Source organism: Chiloscyllium punctatum, chromosome 7 (genome assembly GCF_047496795.1).
Source record: "Chiloscyllium punctatum isolate Juve2018m chromosome 7, sChiPun1.3, whole genome shotgun sequence".
In the NCBI taxonomy this organism is placed as follows: Eukaryota; Metazoa; Chordata; class Chondrichthyes; order Orectolobiformes; family Hemiscylliidae; genus Chiloscyllium; species Chiloscyllium punctatum.
The window spans coordinates 112583435-112602348 of NC_092745.1; the positions used below are offsets into that span (position 1 = coordinate 112583435).

General features: G+C 38.5%; 1 protein-coding gene across 2 annotated transcripts in view; it reads right to left on the minus strand.

Moving 5' to 3' along the window:
• Window positions 1–4255: 4255 nt before the first annotated feature.
• tlcd4a (TLC domain containing 4a) overlaps window positions 4256–18914 on the minus strand; it is a 57174-nt gene continuing 42515 nt past the window's right edge. For both annotated transcript variants that reach the window (XM_072574608.1, XM_072574607.1), the window contains one exon: window positions 4256–10068. In XM_072574608.1, coding sequence (XP_072430709.1) covers window positions 9753–10068 — 316 coding nt within the window. In that variant the 3' untranslated portion in view covers window positions 4256–9752. The remainder of the gene's footprint in view (window positions 10069–18914) is intronic.

Below are 18914 nucleotides of genomic sequence, written 5' to 3' on the forward strand. Positions count from 1 at the left end.
TAGGCCGATAGACCACTTTCCAGTGATGTCACTTCCGGTCGCCGCGGACCCCGCCCCTTCCTCCCACCCACCAGCCTGACGAAGAGGAGACCCGAGGTGTGAGTGCGAAACCAGCTGTCCCTAGGGCAAACCTTCCCCGTCAGCATCAACCCAACTTCGCGAAAATGAGAAAAGTCATTTATTCCTAAAAAGGTGCGATAATATTAGGACAACAGTCAAAATAAGGAACGACTTGCCTTTATATCGGGCTTTTCGTGACCAAGTGTTCGAAAACACTTTGCAGCTAATGCACATTTGTAGTCACTCTGGAAACGCAGCCGCACGTTTGTGTGAGGTTGGTGCAGGGTGGATCCCTCCTTTAAAATAGTGTCACCACATCTTTTGCATCCACCTGAAAGGCCTCAGTTCAGAGTCTCACTGAACTACATCATCTCCAGTACTGAGGGAGTGCTGCGCCATCTGCCCTGATTTGTGTGTTCATCCAAGAGTGGGACTTAACCTAGAATCTTTTAACTTGGCGTTGGAAATGCTGCCAAGTGAGCCACAACTGAAACACAGTTTAGTGTTTTAATTCAAATGGATTTAGCAAGGACTGTTTCCTCTTGTAAGGAAAGCCAAAACAAAAGTTCAGTCTTAAAGTTAGAAGTCAGCTATTCAAGTGAAATGAAGAATCACTTTATCCCATGAAAGTTGGTGAAAATCTGAATATCTCTTCCACACCAACGTACACACAAGGTTATAGCTGCTGCTAAATGAAATGCTATATCCGACAAAATCTGTTGAACTTAGATAAAAGGTATCAACGGATAGGGTCCAAGACAGTTCAAAGTCAATAATGAAACAGGTTCAAGAGTCTAAATGGTTCATTGTGTTTTTCATAAACAATTGCAATGAACTGCAGATGCTAGAAATCAGTAACACAAACAGAAATTGCTGGAAAAACGCAGTAGGTCTGGCAGCATCCGTAGAGAAGAAACGGTTAGTGTTTCAGGTCCAGTGACCTGTCTCCAGAATGGAATTGTTCCAAATTGTCATACCTATTGATGTTAACACTGGGCAAGTCAGATCCAAGAATGAAATTAGGTTTGAGAAAGGATTTGCTTTTTTTGCAGTTAGTTAATGTCACGAAAGCATAGTCACATGGCCATAGTTGTTCTTTAACAGAAGTTTATCACACAAATGATAAAAATGCTAAATATTTAAAAAATAAAGATCTGAAACAGCAAAACAATGTTTCAACCCCTTTTCACAAAGAAATCCTTTTACAGATAGTCAATTCCAGACAATTATTCGTATCTGAATTTTCACTTCACTAACTCTTCCCGAATTCGGTTCCTTGGGTCACTGGCAGTTTTATGATTTATTTGTACATCTAAGACTATGAACATTCTGCAATTTTAGTGACCTAAAACACTTTTTTAAAGTTTGGAGTGCTGAAAAACTTTTATAATCTCACAACAGGGATTAAAAACAGTTCAGTTAGGAAGATTGGTTCTCCTGAACTAAGCTTTTGAACTGAAATCAAAGCTAGTCTGGTCTACTTGTAAACTTAGCACTATAAACTTTCAGTCCATTAATACCACAGGTAAAGTCAGATGCCTTCTTGGACATTGTGTATTTCAGTCACTATTCCAAATGTTTTTTTTGTTTGAAAGGCCAGATATCTTCATAAGACTAACCAAAATCCACCTGGCCTCTATTTTAAAAGCCAAATCCCAAATGAAATATACACACCTTTTATCTTTAAGTCCCAATGCAACAGTGCCTCAATGGGTCTGAATCTGAATGAATTTCACCTTGAGCTCTCATGTCTATTCTGTTCCATCTGCCTTTGTGCTCTATCCAAGATTGTCCATGAGACCTGACCTCTTCCTGCCTCAATATTATACTAAAAAAATTGATTACACCTTTCTTTCCTAGCCTCCATGGTTGTTTATATCAACATTTGTGTCCTTCCATTCCAAATATACTTTCTTCCCAAATTATCACACTCAATCCTTGCAAACTACCCAATTTCTAATATTCCTTTACCTTTGAAATTCTTCCTACGTTCTCATCTCTCAAATCAATGCCCATCTTCCCTAAAACTGCAGAATTGTACCCTTTCAATCAGGCGTTCCCTCAATGTCACAATACCAATCATTAATAATATTCTCTGTCACTATGGTCTTGGTATATTATTAAAAATCCAGTTTCTGGATACTAGGCACTTTGTTTTCTTTTAGACAGTCTGACCACTATATGATATTAAGTAGCTGCCAGAATATTTTGGCCCATAATTCACTTACTCTAGGAAAACACCAGCATGGGCCTTTGCTCTTTCTACATTCCTTTGGCAGTAACCTAAATGCAACAGGGATACAAACACCAGGACAGGTTAATACTTTACTCCAACGCCTTCACGATTGGCTCCAGCAGAGAATCCCTGAATGCTAAGACATCACCACGTATGTGGTAATGTCACCAATGTTATGAAGGTGGCTGGTCTCCAGCACTAGCCATCCGAAAATACCATCCCTGTTCATCCTTTCAGACAGATCTTCAACTTTTGTCAAAGTTGACCACACAATTGTCTTCCAATGTCACTCCTCCCTTGGCCTCACCTAATTCAAATCTATTCATTTGGGACAGAGAAACATTTACAATGCCTTCACACTCCCACACCACTATCTCTGGAATTGGCCTAATAATTGGTCCTGAAGTCCATCCTATTTCAAGGATGCTGTTTACTTTTGATAGAATACTTTGAAAACACAGGTCATATTTCATTTGAACACTGACACCACTCATCTCCAATTTTATCACAATCTCTCATAAGCCATCACATTGTTTTTCCAAAGGCCAATACTGAAGGACCAGAAATTTGTTGTGTTTAACTATCTGGAGACCATAGTCTCCAGATATAGCCTGTATGTGTATGATAGGGAGTCAACATGCTGTGGGGGGAGTCAGATGATGTTAATTCAGAATACTCAGCCTTTGACAAACTTTTATAGATTATTTATACAATCTCACATGTTAAGGTAGCTGCTCAATGGTAATCTCTCAGGATATTGAATGTGCAAGATTCAACAACAATGAAGTCATTGAGAATTTAGAGGGGTGTTCTGACTCTGTTAGAAAGAATCATGACTTGTCCTTTCTGAAGCAAAATGTTACTTGCTATTTATCAGCCAAAGACTGAGTATTGAACAGGTCTAGCTGCAAGCAAGCACAAACTGCTTTTATGTATAATTACTGTGCAATCATCAAGAAACATTGGAACAGCAACGGTGAAGAAAGGTCAGTGATGATGCAGGTGAAAATCATTGGGTCAAGGACACAACCCTGTGAAACTCTTGCAACAATGTCATTGGACTGTCCTTAGGTAAAGGGGTTAACTGAAAGACAGACTGTTTCAAACAGGCAGCTAACACTGAATGTAACAAGGAATAGAGGAGCTATTTCTGATATGAAGGGCAAACTACAGACTTGATCACTCCAGAAGTGTAATCAATGTTGGGGATGAAATAATCTAAAGGATCAATAATGTCACACCACAAACTTGAAAGAGAGAAAATTCAATTTGAATTCAACTCCAGGAATCTTCAGCAACAGAACTTCAAACAATACTGTACAAGGATTGAACCCTGGACACTTCCAGAGACAGACACGGTTGGTTGGAATTTTGGCTAAATTCCACCATTAATCAGGTAACAGCCAAGTTGAGTTATTAGGCTTAACTTGCTTACTTGAGGTGTCTTGATTGCCATGTGCAATGAAAGTTTAAATCATTGTTTCAATGTTTGAGAGATTTCTTAATAAGTAGCCAAATAAAAGGTAGCTTGTGATTTACACAGTATGCTGAAAGTGTACAATGTATAAACGCTCGTATGTGAACATAAAAGGAGTAGGTCATTACTCCTCGGTTAGTGTACTACCCGATGAGATGTTGTATTGAGCTTTGTTCCAACTGTGAATGTTGATTCTAGCCAATAATAACAGTGGCCTAAAGCCATAGACTGGTCAGAAAATACAAATAACACCCCTTAATATGATCACGTGCGTGCACCTGCGCGCGCCACACACACACACATCTCTGCTAGACTGCATGCATTGGTGTTAGATCAAAAATCAGAATTAGACATTTCCTTCCCTTGATCCTGTTCATTTTCTATCCAGACTTTCATATGGAAGAATGTAAATCACGAATGACAAGACTGAGGATGGGACAAATTAATTTATGGGAAGCCAAAATACTCTTCAGAAAAATCAGGATCAGAACACATGCTTTATTGTCATTTAGAATATGATCTTTCAGAAAATGGTTTCTTAGCAAAAGCCTTTTTACATCTGGACATTATGGAATACATTAAATTTTAAAAATTGCAAGCATGATTAGCACAGCATCAAAAAGCTTTAATTACATATAGATATAGTTTAAGCATGAGATATGTAAGAGTGATATTCGTATGCCAATTACTTCAACTTGGATTTCATAATTATGCAAACATCTGATTATCAATATAAAACCTTTAAATGATGAACATGACATAACACATCATGTCCTGTACTGACTACTTGAAGGAGGGGTCTAATCAATCCCACTTCTCAACATTTTCTCCTTTGCTCTGTAAATATTTCTTCCGAAAGTGTTTGTCCAATTTCCTTTTGAAAGTTGTTACTAAATCCACCCTTACCAAATTGTCAGGCAAATCATGCTGTTGTAACTCGAGTTTTGTTCTTTATTCTCCACATTGATGTTTTACCAATTAACTGTGTATTGTGGCTTGTTTCTCTTTACATACTCTATATAAAATGTTTTCATAACATTTTTACTAAATTGCTGTAGTTCTAAAGTAGCAAACAAATTGATTCCATCATGTTGGTTCAACATCATGAAACTACACAAAATCCTACATGTAACCAAGCCACAAACATGCACTGCAGGCAGTCTTGCCTGACTAAATCAATTTTCCTCAGAATCCTTCCCACAGTTAACTACAGTAAAATGTACAATGTAAAAACTATTGACAATATTGCTGGGAACTTCATGTAATTTTAATTTTTCTCTCCTTCACAATATCCCACATTTGAAATTAAGTGATTAAGAAAAATTACTCAGCACTTAAACAATTCACAAAGAAACAATCCTATATTTCGTAGACAAAACATTTAAGGGATTTAAGGTAAAAAGCAAAACAAAAAGCTACTAGGTTTTGAGAAGATTTGTAGCTCAGGTTGAGGTTCTGGATGTAGGTTTGCTCGCCGAGCAAGAAGGTTCATTTTCAGATGTTTCGTCACCATACTAGGTAACATCTTCAGTGAGCCTCCCGACAAAGCACTGCTGGTGTTTCCTGCTTTCTATTTATATAAATAGAAATGTATATAACATATTATATATAACAAACATATAAATAGAAGACATTACCTAGTGTGGTGACAAAATATCGGAAAATGAACCTTCCAGCTCAGCAAGCAAACCTACATCCAAAAAAAATATGTTACAACAGTCCTTCTAAAATATTTTTCCAATAAAATTGAATCAATTTTATTAAGGCCAAATAATATGAAATAATATATTGCTTCAAATAAAACCTTCTAAATAACAAATGACAATATCTGTAACATCCAGCAGACAAGCTGACTACAGTACATAATTAGAAAACAGTGACAGATATTTTAAAAATTCATAAAATCTACTTGGAACATTATAATTGTTTTATGAAGCCATTAATGTAACTAACACACTACTTGTTTATAGACAATTTTGTTTAAAGAAGATGATTCTTACCAAGGTACATTTATAAATAGTAAAGATGCACCTACTTCACACCCATTCCAATTCCTCACAAACCATGGTGTAACATCAATCAGTCTTCTGTAAATTTATTAATCCCAGCCATGCACAGCAACTGAACTGTTACAACTGTTTACAGTGCCTCTCGCCTCAGAGGGATGGAAAAATGTGTAAGAGTTCCAACCCTTAATTGCTGCTGGCTACACAAGCCTAAGGCAGCAAATTTTGGCTAGCTACTTGACCACAAAGGACATTAGTCAATTCTGACACTGGCTTCCCTAAATACAGACAAGTCTGTAGCTGACAGCAGTTAGGGTTTGGAACTCTTAAATGTTTTCTCCTCCCTCAGTGAGGAGATGTTTTAAACAATGCTGGTACATTTACAACATTTAAAAGGCATCTGGGTATATGAATAGGAAGGTTTTAGAGGAACATGGGCCAAGCGCTGGCAAATGGGACTAGATTAGGTTAGGATATCTAGTCAGCGTGGACGAGATGGACCAAAGGGTCTGTTTCTATTCTGAACATCTCCATGACTCTAATTCTGAAAACCCAGCTGCTGGCTGATATTAATGAATAGGAATTAAGTCCGTTATTTATAGGCTAATGGATTAATGCTACACCAGTTTTTAACTGTACTTTAGTAGGTATCAACAGTTTCAGGAAGCCTCTGGATCATCTTGTATCAGTACAAATTTAAAATCAGTAGCATAGCAAAATGAATGGATTGTGAACTGGCCATTGCAGAAGATTAATTTAACTCTTTAATGTCTATGACTAAGACTACCATAAAACAACAGACAAAGTTGCATAAAATGAAAACATGACCGGATGAACAGTTTTATCCATTTTTTTTCTCATTTTTTATCTATAACTTTTAAAATTACCATAAAAATTGTGTGTGCACGCACACATTCCCATTCTCATATTTCAAATAATTAACTGCAAAATAGGATATTGATTTGGTATGCAAAAATCCCTGATTTATTTGACAGATGATTATGCTAACATACACGTGCAATGTAGGAAAACCTCATATGCTTCTATAACTGATTAAAATGTATTAGTTTTGCTATAAATAGACTGTTAGTTTGATATCAATAATTTAAAAAGGCCTAAAGGTCAAATATTTTACTCATGTTCTTACAATTGAAATAATTTAAGTTTATAATTTTTTGGAAAACACCACCATGGTGAGGACATGTGTTCTTAAAATACAAAGGTAGCTACATTACATACAGGTACTTGCATTTAAGGAATCTAATTGTTGCTCAGCTGCTTCAAATGACATCATACATCTTCAACGCTTTCAATGGTACATTCCTATAATGTAGTGGTTGTCCCATTTGCTTTACACGCAAAAGGCCCTGGTTCAGAACCAGGCAGAAACAATCGAGGAGCTCTTGTGATGCAGAGGTAGTGTCCCTACCCCTACCCCTGTTCCACCTGTTCCAGAGATGTGTAATCATATCACTGAACGGGTTGATTTAAAAAGAAAATAGGCTAAATAAAATAATGCTTTCAACTATGAGGCGATGTACGAATATTTTGCAAAACTTCTGGGGCAGCGCGGTGGCTCAGTGGTTAGCCTGGCTGCCTCACAGCACCAGGGTCCCAGGTTTGATTCCAGCCTCAGGCGACTGTCTGTGTGGAGTTTACACATTCTCAGTGTCTGTGTGGGTTTCCTCTGGATGCTCCAGTTTCCACCCACAATCCAAAGATGTGCAGGTGAGGTAAATTGGCCATGCTAAATTACCCATAGTAATAGGTGCATTCGTCAGAGGGAAATGGGACTAGCTGGCTTACTATTTGGAGGGTCGGTGTGGACTTGTTGGACCGAAGGGCCTGTTTCCACACTGTAGGGAATCTAATCTCAGTTTTATCTGTTTTCCACACTGATATTCTGATAAAATAAGATTTTATTTTTAAAAATGACCTTTTCATCTTAACACTTGAAGGAGTGAATTGGTTTAAATAAATAGCACTGCAATGTTTTAATAATTGTAAACGTTAAGGCAATTTTTCCCTCCAACCGACTTTTAAGAGTTAAATGGTGAAAGCAAACTAAATAACTGGATGTGTCAGGGGAAATTACTGTGGAATTGGAATTACTGTGCAGATGCTGAAACAAAAGGAGTAGGCTTGAACAGCGGGTGAGATCAATTCATCAAAAACTTGTTCTAGGTCAAAGTTGAACATTCAGAGAAAACTACAATATTTTTAGCTTTAGTACTTAAGGACTCCATGTACAATCAAAGTCTAATGTAACAATTGAGATGCATGCAAGATCACAAAATACAAATACACAATTCCATCAACACTATTCACCCATGTATCTAATTGGTGGTTCAGTTCAGGGGCATTAAAGAAGCATACCAAGACTGGCAAGTTGTTTACTTGTGCACTTGACGCTGTTAAAATTTTTCAACCTGACATCTGAATCAAGCATAATATTAAAGACATATTAAATTCAGATATGCACTTAATACAGTAATATATCAATTTTATCCAACTTTCTCCATTGAACTTCTCAAACAATTAAACTTGAATAAGTCATACCATTGGGTTCCATCTAAAGCATTCAGTTAACACAACTGCTCTCAGAAGTGTTTTGACATCAAGAGACCTAGTATTGTGGAGACGGTTCAATTAGTCAATTTTCCAAGTCCTGGTGAGTTAATGAAACAATCATCATACAACAAAAAGCGTATAAAGTTAGAATTAGCTTACAGAATAAAGCAGCATCACAGAGAACACTTCAATATTAATTCTACATTGCGAACATAGAAATAATGTTATGTTGGAGGACTTTAAGATAATGATTAAATTAAGGTGTGTTGGTCAACACAAATGAAATCATTAAAGAACGTGATAAAAACCATACACCGGACATTATTGCTAGATTTTTCTTAAAAAAAAAACCATATAGTTCCATCTACCTCATGTGAAATTAAGATCTTAATGGCTGTTACATTCTCCTACATAGTACAGAATTGAAAAATCAATTAAACTCATATATACAATTCTACACAAGTAGATTTACAAATTAAAATTATTCAATCAAAACCCAAAGCTATGACAATTTGCAATCACTTCACTAATGATTGTACAAGATTAAATTATAAAATCACATAGCACTGATTACTTGCTGAAAGTATTCTGAATATAATCTGCATAAATATATTTTTAGATTCAACAGAAACAAATTTCAACTACGTGCCTATTTGGTTACAGTTAAGAATTCCTAAGACAGCAAAGATTAGGCAACCTCTTTTGTACCATAAGTTCAACCAGACAACACATCACATGATGACTTCTTAATCAAAAATCATACTAATATTTTTTCTATATATAAAAAATGATAATTTAAATATTAAAGCCAAATAAGTTATGTTTTGGAACTACTTATGCATGCAAATAAAGTGATCTTCCAATCCCATAGGAGCGACTGTTTTCGATATGTCTCTCTTCCTTGGGATTTCTTCCTATGTCAAAGGCACTCTATAAATGTGAATTATTCTTGTTAGTTTTCAGTGAAGAGGAATTTGTTATTTGCAGTTCAGATGAGCAAAAACAACTTCCTTCATGGCAATGAAAGCTCTTGATGCAGATTTACAATTCCTTATGGCATTCAAAGCATTGTATTCCAAAATGCAAAACCTAAAATATAAATTGCTCAAAGTTGGATTTTACCTTCATGCAGTTTGAGAGCTTCTACTTGTATTTGTATAAATAAGCAAGGGGATTGCTGTTCAGTGCACGTGTCATTTACATATGACACTGTTGCAACATCGTAAATGTTGTAGATTTATAGGTTCCAAAATTCAATGGTCATCTTCATTTGCATAATGAATCAGATCTTTAGTGCAATACAGTATATCATTAGTTTGTGGCTAAGGTTCCACTGTTGTGTATGAAACACCATCATGAATGCTGAGTTTTAAAATAAAATTATAACAAGCAAAGCAAATCTCTAATGTTGTTTTCCATTTTTCTGAATGTCTGCTTGCTGCTTCTTGCAGGCAAGCAAGACTTTGTAGCATCCCCTTCCAATCTTGTACATCCACATTATATTCATAACATCTAGGCAAAGGCTGGCAGCAATCCAAGCAAATTGTGCACGCAGTCCAAGCTTGTAAAAGGCCTCTGTCCCAAACGTGTAAATCATTTTGCTATAGTATGGAGGCATTACAGCAATTCTCACCAGAAAGAATACCACCGTCATCAGAAACCCATTAATAATGTTTGGCAAGGAAGTTTTTGGATAACCTAATGCTTCAAAAAACCACCTGAAAAGCAAAGGGCAATGATCAGTAATACTTCCAAAGTAACATCACAGTGAAAATACCATCCCTGCATTTGCATTCTAATCAAAGACAATTTAAATATAGTTAAAAATCACACAACACCATGTTATACTCCAACAGGTTTAATTGGAAGCACTAGTTTTCAGAGCGCTGCTCCTTCATCAGGTGGTTAATATAAATTGACAACCAGGTTACATGACTGAAATAACTGCACGAAGGCTGGTATCCCATCAAAAACTTGAAAGGATTCAGAAAAGGTTTACAAGGATGTTGCCGGGATTGGAGGGCTTGAGCTATAGGAAGAGGCTGAGGCTATTTTCCCTGGAGCCTCAGAAACTGAGGGGTGATCTTATTGAGGTTTATAAAATCATGAGGGGCATGGATAGGATAAATAGACAAGGTCTGTTTTTCTCAGTGTAGGGGAGTCCAAAGCTAGAGGACATAGGAATAAGGTGAAAGAGGACAGATTTTAAAAGTGGCCTAGGGGGTAACTTTTTCACACAGAGGGTGGTGCATGGAAAGAGTTGCCAGAGGTGGTGGTGGAGGAGGCTGGTACAATTACAACATTAAAAAGGCATCTGAATAGGTACACAAATAGGAAGGGTGTGGTGGGATATGAGCCAAATACTGGCAAATGGAACTAGATTAACTTAGAGTATCTTGTCGGCATGGAGGAGTTAGACCAAAGAATCTGTTTCCATGCTGTACATTTCAATGACGCTAAGTCACTCTTTATTTACATACCTAGCTCTCTCACAGCCAGCTCCTCGAGAGTGATCAGAACCCCTGACACTGTCAGCCAGGACTCCCTAATCAGACCAGAGTAACTGCTCCAATCAGGGAACTTATTGTATAAGGTCCACCTGGCTGACCTCGTTCCAATCACTACAGTGACAACTTTGCTGACCCAGAGTGATTCATCAAAATACTAAGGTTCTCCTGCCTCTTTTTCCAAGTATGACCTTCCTCCACCCATCATGTCAGAAGCCAGAACTCTTAAAAGTGTAATGATGAGAAAGCATGGCATTGAAAGAAAGATGGAGCCCTCACACAGCTGATTTGACTGGCTGCTGGCAACACCAGAAACCCATTCATTTACAATTCTAATATTAAATTATTTACATGCAGGAAGTAGGATTTTTGGATAACATCAGCTGGGACAGAATTCCAAAGATGGCATGGAAAATATAATTTGAAAATAAAAACATAGAAAATAGGAGTAGGTCAGTTAGCCCTTTGAGCCTGCTCCACCATGTATGATCTTAGGTGACCATCCTAATCAATAGCATGTTCCCTGCTACTTTTCCCAATTGTTTTCTGTGGGAGTACATTCCAAAAGGTCACCACTCTTAGATGAGCAGAAATTTCTCCAGTCAAGGTCCAAAATGGTTTACCCTGTACCTGTTCAGACTGTGACTCCTGTTTTTGGACTCCCCATCATCAGGAATATGTTTGCTGCATTTTTCCTGTAAAATTCCAACAAGACTAGACAGGTTTCTACAAGATTCTCCCCTCATTTTTCTGGACTCCAGTGAGTATAATCCATGTCAATTCAACCTCTCCTCATAGATCAATCCTGCCAGCACAGTTATCAGTCTGTGAGACTCTTGCTGCACTCCCTCAGAAGCAAGAGCATCCTTCCTCAGATAAGGAGAACAAAGCTGTATACGATATTCCAGGTTTGGTCCCACAGAGACCTGTATAATTGCAGTAAGTCATCCCTGCTCCAGTACAATGACTAGGAATTCAAGAACTCCTAAACGAACTAAACATTCAAGACCCAGCGCTGGCAGAAGCATACGCAATCTGCTGGTATGTCGGATTTGTTAACTGAAGTGCATGGCTTCAGTAAACTCAATGCTACAGTCATAATTCCCATCCAGTGACCAGTTGGTTTAATTCCACCAAAGGAAAAGTTAATTGAATCACTGAGACACAATATTTAATTTTTCTTTTTTCCCCTGATGATCTGATTCAGCAATCTGTTCCGTAGTTAATAACAATTGTCAGGTGTCTCTAGAAGCATATGACCTGCTATCCTGCCCTATTAGGATTGGATGGTGAAATTTAAAGTTTGATGTTGGGAAACTATAGCAATAACCTTAATTTGCTAGTTCTGAGACTGGGATTATCTGCACGTTCCAAGATGCTTCATTTTTAATCCATTTACTTGGATAGGTACTTCATTCAGCTTATGAAATAATATATGTTTAAACATCTATTGATGATGTACAGTCCTTTGCAAATGTGAAGAATGGAAACTTGCTAACTACTAAATAAATTTGGGTAAATATAATTTAGCATCGTTTTATTTCAAGATCAGCTTGAACTGTTAAGTTCAGAACCAGAAGACCTTGAGGCTTAAATCCTAGCATGTGATTTCTGTCTAGAAATATAAATCACAGAATGTGTTTCTTGAATTCCGTGCTAAGACAATATTTTGATTTAATATAGAGGGGAAGTGAAAAAGGTAATTGGACTCCATATAAGAAGAATCTGACAGCTGACATAATCACCGAATCATTGACCCGACTTTTCTTGATCTCAATCATTTAGGTTTGGGTATGCTGGCTACACTCCCAGTGGGTACATCAGCTGGGCTAAATGAGATACATCTAAGGATACTAAAGGAAATAAGGAGGAAAATTGTGGAAGTATGAGCCTTAATCTTAAATTCATTCTTGCATATACGAATAGGGCCAGAGGACAAATGCAAAGCCTATACCGATAACCTCTAAATCTTTGGTGAGTTAATTAACTTCAGACGTGAGAGCTTTCAGAATGATAATCTGGGACAAAACTAACTATCATTTGGAAAAATTGTAATACATAGCAGCACAGACTTATTAATGGCATGTCATATTTAAACTTTCTTGGAGTTATTGGAGTTTGACATTGATGTTGGCGTACATGGACTTCAGAAAGTGTTTGACAAGGTAGAACACTGAATGTTACAGCGCAGGACAGGCCCTTCAGCCCTCAATGTTGTGTCGACCTGTGAAACTAATCTGAAGCCCATCTAACCTATACTATTCCATTTTCATCCATATGTTTATCCAATGACTACTTAAATGCCCTTAAAATTGGTGAGTCTACTACTTTTGCAGGCAATGCGTTCCATGCCCCCACTACACTGAGTAAAGAAAGTACCTCTGATGTCTGTCCTATATCTGTTATCCCTCAATTTAAAGCTATGCTCCTTGTGCTAGTCATCACCATCCAAGGAAAAAGCCTCTCACTGTCCACCCTATCTAACCCTCTGATTATTTTATACCTCTCAAGTCACCTTCTTCTCTTTAATGAAAACAGCCTCTCAAGTCCCTCAGCCTTTCCTCCGAAGACCTTCCCTCCTTACCAGGCAACAACCTAGTAAATTTCCTCTGAACCCTTTCCGAAGCATCCACATCCTTCCTATAATGTCGTGACCAGAACTGTATGCAATACTTCAAATGTGGCCGCACCAGAATTTTGTACAGCTGCAGCATGACTTCAGAAATTCAGTCCCTCTACTAATAAAAGCTAACACATCATTTGATTTCATAACAACCCTATCAACCTGGGCGGCAATTTTCAGGGATCTATATACACGGACACCTAGATCCCTCTGCTCATCTACGCTACCAAGAATCTTACCACTAGCCCAGTACTCTGCATTCCTGTTGCTCCTTCCAAAGTGAATCACTTCACACTTTTCTGCATTAAACTCAATCTGTCACCTCTCAGCCCAGCTCTGCAGCTTATATACGTCCCTCTGTAATGTGCAACATCCTTCTGCACTATACACAACTCTACAGACCTTAGTGTCATCCACAAATTTGCTAATCCCTTCATCTATGCCTTCATCCAGGTCATTTATAAAAATGACAAACAGCAGTGGACATCCTTGTGGTACACCAGTAGTAACTGAACTCCAGGAGGAACATGTGTCATTAATCACTATCATCGGACTTCTTTCAGCTACCCAATTTCTGATCCAAACAGCCAAATCACCCTCAATCCCATGTCTCCGTATTTTGTCCAACAGCCTGGGGAACTTTATCAAACACCTTACTGAAATCCCAGTACACCAAATCATGACCTACACCTTCACAAAGTGTTGACTATCCCAAATGAAATCATTCCTTTCTAGATGATTATAAATTCTCTTATAACCTTTTTCAACACTTTACCCATAACCGAAGTAAGGCTCAACTGGTCTACAATTACCAGGGTTGTCTCTACTCCCCTTCTTGAACAAGGGGACAACATTTGCTATCCTCCAGTCTTCTGGCACTATTCCTGCAGTCAATGACCGACATAAAGATCAAAGCCAAATGCTTGGCAATCTCCTCCCCGGCTTCCCAGGGAATCCTGGGATAAATCCCATCCAGCCCAGTGGTCTTATCTATTTTTACACTTTCCAGAATTGCTAACACCTCCTCCTTGTGAACCTCTAATCTAGTAGCCTGTATCTCAGTATTCTCCTCGACACCATTGTCTTTGGCTAGTGCGAATACTGATGAAAAATATTCATTTAGCGCTTCACCAATCTCCTCTGACTCCATGCACAACTTTCCACTACTATCCTTGATTATCTTTCTCTAGTCATTCTTTTATTTATGATTACCTATGGAAAGCCTTAGCGTTTCTTTGATCCTATCTGCCAACAACATCTCATGTCTCCTCCTGGTTCTTCTTAAATTTTTCTTTCGGTCCTTCCTGGCTAACTTGTAACTTCAAGTGCCATAACTGAGCCTTCACATCTCATGCTAACATAAGTGTTCTTCCTCCTCTTGACAAGAGATTCAACTTCCTTAGTAAACCACGGCTCCCTCACTCGACAACTTCCTCCCTCCCTGACAGGTACATACTTACCAAGGACCCACAGTAGCTGTTCCTTGAATAAGCTCTACATTTCAATTGTGCCTGTCCCCTGCAGTTTCCTTCCCCATCCCATGCATCCTAAATCTTGCCTAATCGCATCATAATCGCCTTTCCCCCATATATAACTCTTGATCTGCGGTGCCACGTTCCTTCCCCATCCCATGCATCCTAAATCTTGCCTAATCGCATCGTAATCGCCTTTCCCCCATATATAACTCTTAACTCACAACAGGCTTAAAAAAGCTCAACCAGATGAACTTAAAGGGAAAATGGCAGCATGGAAAAAAAGTGGCTCAGTGACAGGAATCAGTAATAGTAAATAGTTTTTTTTGGACTGGATGAAGATTACATTTTCAGTAGGAATGGTATTAAATACCACTTTGATCCATTTCCAGGAATGGTATTAAGAGCCCTGCTTTTCCCCAATCTATTTTGTTGACCTAGACTTCTGACTGTTCAAAGCCAATTTCAAAATTTGCAGATGATAAACTTTGTTAGTCTTATCAAATTGGAGAAGACCGTGATAGACTTCAAGAAGACAGAAGCCAGCAGAGTGGGTGGACAGAGAAATGCAGACAAATGTGAAGTAGAAGAACAGAGAATATAAAAATCAGTACAATTCTAAAAAAAGGCTGCAGGAAAGAAATACCCAAGAACATATGGAAATAAATCTTTCATGAGTGGTGTGGGGCAAGTTGAGAAACCATAGTGGATCCAGGGATTATGCAAAGGGCCAAAGTGAACACAAAGTGGACACAAAACACAAAGGAAAGCTTTACTCAAACTTTTCATCTTGCAGTTACTAGGATCAGGTGTTTCCCAGATCTTTGTGGGAAACGAGGGAACAGCTTCAGAAACTGTACAAGGATACCCAGGTTTTCCCCAATCTAATTGCTAATCAGAAAGTAATCTGCCTTTGCTTTTGCTGCCAAAAAATGGATAACCTCACATTTATCCACATGGCATCCGCCATCTATTTACCTGCTTGCTCAACTTGTCCAAATTAAACTAAAGCATCTCTTCATCTACCTCATAATTCACCCTCTCACCCAGCTTTGAGTCATCTGCAAATTTGAAGGTGATACAGTTAGTTCCTCTAAATTATCAACAAATTTTGTGAACAGCACAATGACAATATTTGCAGCATATTTTAAGAATCAGAACTCCATTGTCATAAGAGCTGATGTAAAAACGCAATCAAGAATTCCTGCAAAATTTTAATCACAGTCCCTCTGTTGTGGAGGTTAGAGTCAGACATAACACTGACGGTGATTAGCATCAATCTCTAGATGCTCTCTGACAGGTTTTAAACTTTTACATCATGGTGGATCTAGTTAGAAACCCATAGAGCTGACTGTCTGTAAATGAATGTATATTTACAGATTACAGCACAGCAGGCAATATCATGGCTGACAGTTTTGATCATGTTATTAGTAAAAATGCACAATTTAACATCCAATTACATTAATAATTGCTTGCAATGATCTGGTTGCTGTTTGTTTCTCAGATGAAAAATTAGCAGCCTCCAGAAAATGACATTGATATTTAACATCATTCAATTCTGAAAACACCCATTAATTACAGCATTGAAGAGGAGGCAACAACCAGTTGTTATTGCCTCAAAAACAAAATTGAGGAGGATGGAAGTTTTCCCCATCTTTGCACACCCACCAAAAACTTTTTGTCCCAATGGTAGCATCCTCTTGCTTTTCCTACCATCTGAGAATCTTGGACCAAGATGTCAACTATACCCATGTGCAATCGTGTGATAGCGTTATCTAATAATAATTTGGCAGCACTTGGACATAAGGATGTTCAAGTTCCACTTCGGAACTTGAGTGTAAAAAGTCAAGGCTGATGCATCAGTGCAGTATGGAGGGAATGTTGCACTGTCACAGTTCCATCTTTTGGATGAGACCTTAAAAGAGGGGTTATGATTTAAAAATAAAAAGTCCCTTGGCACTATTTTGAAGAAGAGTAAGGAGTTAGCCCTGGTCTCTTGACCAATATTTATCCATTGATAAGCACTGTAAGTTACCTAGTCATCATCACAATATTGTTTGTCTGAGCTTGCTTTGCACAAATTGGTTGCCACATTTCCTACATTCCAACAGGGGAGGCAATGGCCGAGTAGCATTAATGCTGGACTGTAAATGCAGAGACCCAGGTCATGTTCTATGGATCTGGGTTCAAATCCCACCATGACAGAATGAAAATCTGAAATTAGGAGTCTAATGGTGACCATGATGATGGTCAAGAAAAACCCACCTGGTTCACTAATGTCCTTTAGAGAAGGAAACTGCCATCCTTACCTGCTCTGCACTACATATGGCTCCAGACCTAGAACAATGTGGTTGACTCTTAACTGCCCGCTGGGATGAACAATAAATGCTGACCTTGCCCTCAGTGCATGAATGAATTAAAGATAAACGGTGGCTATACTTCTAAAATATTTCATTGGATGTAAAGCATTTGAGAAATTCAGTAACCATGAAATGCACGATATAAATGAAAGGTTTTCATTCTTCTTTATTCAAGACCAGTAGGAGTCTGAGGATGAGGAATATTCAGAAACCTAGCTATAATGTTGAGCCAGAAATATAGGAATTACTCTGACTTGACCATGTGCTTAGGAGGACCACACTGACTAATTTGCTATCAAGTCAAATTGGCACTCAAAGAACACATTCAAGCCATTCAGATGTGCAAGCAATTTCTGATAACAATGGGTTCCTTGACTCCTTCGAAATTGGTAAAGGTGGATCCAGTCAGTTCATTGTCTGACCTTCACTTGTTCTTGTCACTACACATAATATTTTGATGAAAGGCAACAAAATCAAGGAATGTGAGTAACTGAAATGGATGAAGAAGTGCTGCTGGACCTGCTCCTTGGGGGAAATAAAAGCAATGATTTCATATTTAAAAAGTTATCTTCCTGCTTTTGCCTTCACTTTTTGACTCAGCCTTCCCCATTTTCCAGCAAGCTTTCAGCATTCTCTGCTGTGGTCTTTCTAGCAATGGTGATATGCAGAGGCTGAGAGAATAATTTACACAGCAATAATGAACTGACTTCAAAGTGGAAATGCTGTTCCCAAGATATTAATTGTTTTGCTGCTTCTTAAATGGCGGACGTCACAAAAAGGGCTGAACGAAGACTTTAAGAAATAGCAACAGGTCGGGTCCATTTGACCACTGAGGCATGCTCTGCCATTCAATGGATTTTAGTAAGGCGTTTGATAAGGTCCCCCATGGTAGGCTACTGCAGAAAATACAGAGATATGGCATTGAGGGTGAGTTGGAGGTTTGGATTAGGAATTGGCTGGCTGGAAGAAGACAGAGGGTAGTAGTTGATGGCAAAGGTTCATCTTGGAGTGCCGTCACTAGCGGTGTTCCGCAAGGATCTGTTTTGGGACCATTGCTGTTTGTCATTTTTATAAATGACCTGGAGGAAGGGTTAGAAGGTTGGGTGAGCAAGTTTGCAGATGATACGAAAGTCGGAGGAGTTGTAGACAGAGAGGAAGGATATGGCAGGTTACAGCGGGATATAGAGAAGCTGCAGAGCTGGGCAGAAAGGTGGCAAATGGAGTTCAATGTAGCTAAGTGTGAGGTGATTCACTTTGGTAAGAGTAATAAAAAGATGGATTACTGGGCTAATGGTAGACTACTTGGTAGTGTGGAAGAGCAGAGGGATCTTGGTGTCCATGTACACAGATCTCTGAAAGTTGCCACCCAGGTAAATAGTGCAGTGAAGAAGGCATATGGCGTACTGGCTTTTATTGGTAGAGGAATTGAGTTCCGGAGTCCTGAGGTCATGCTGCAGTTGTATAAGACTCTGGTGCGGCCGCATCTGGAATATTGTGTGCAGTTTTGGTCGCCATACTATAGGAAGGATGTGGAGGCACTGGAACGGGTGCAGAGGAAGTTTACCAGGATGTTGCCTGGTATGGTAGGAAGATCCTATGAGG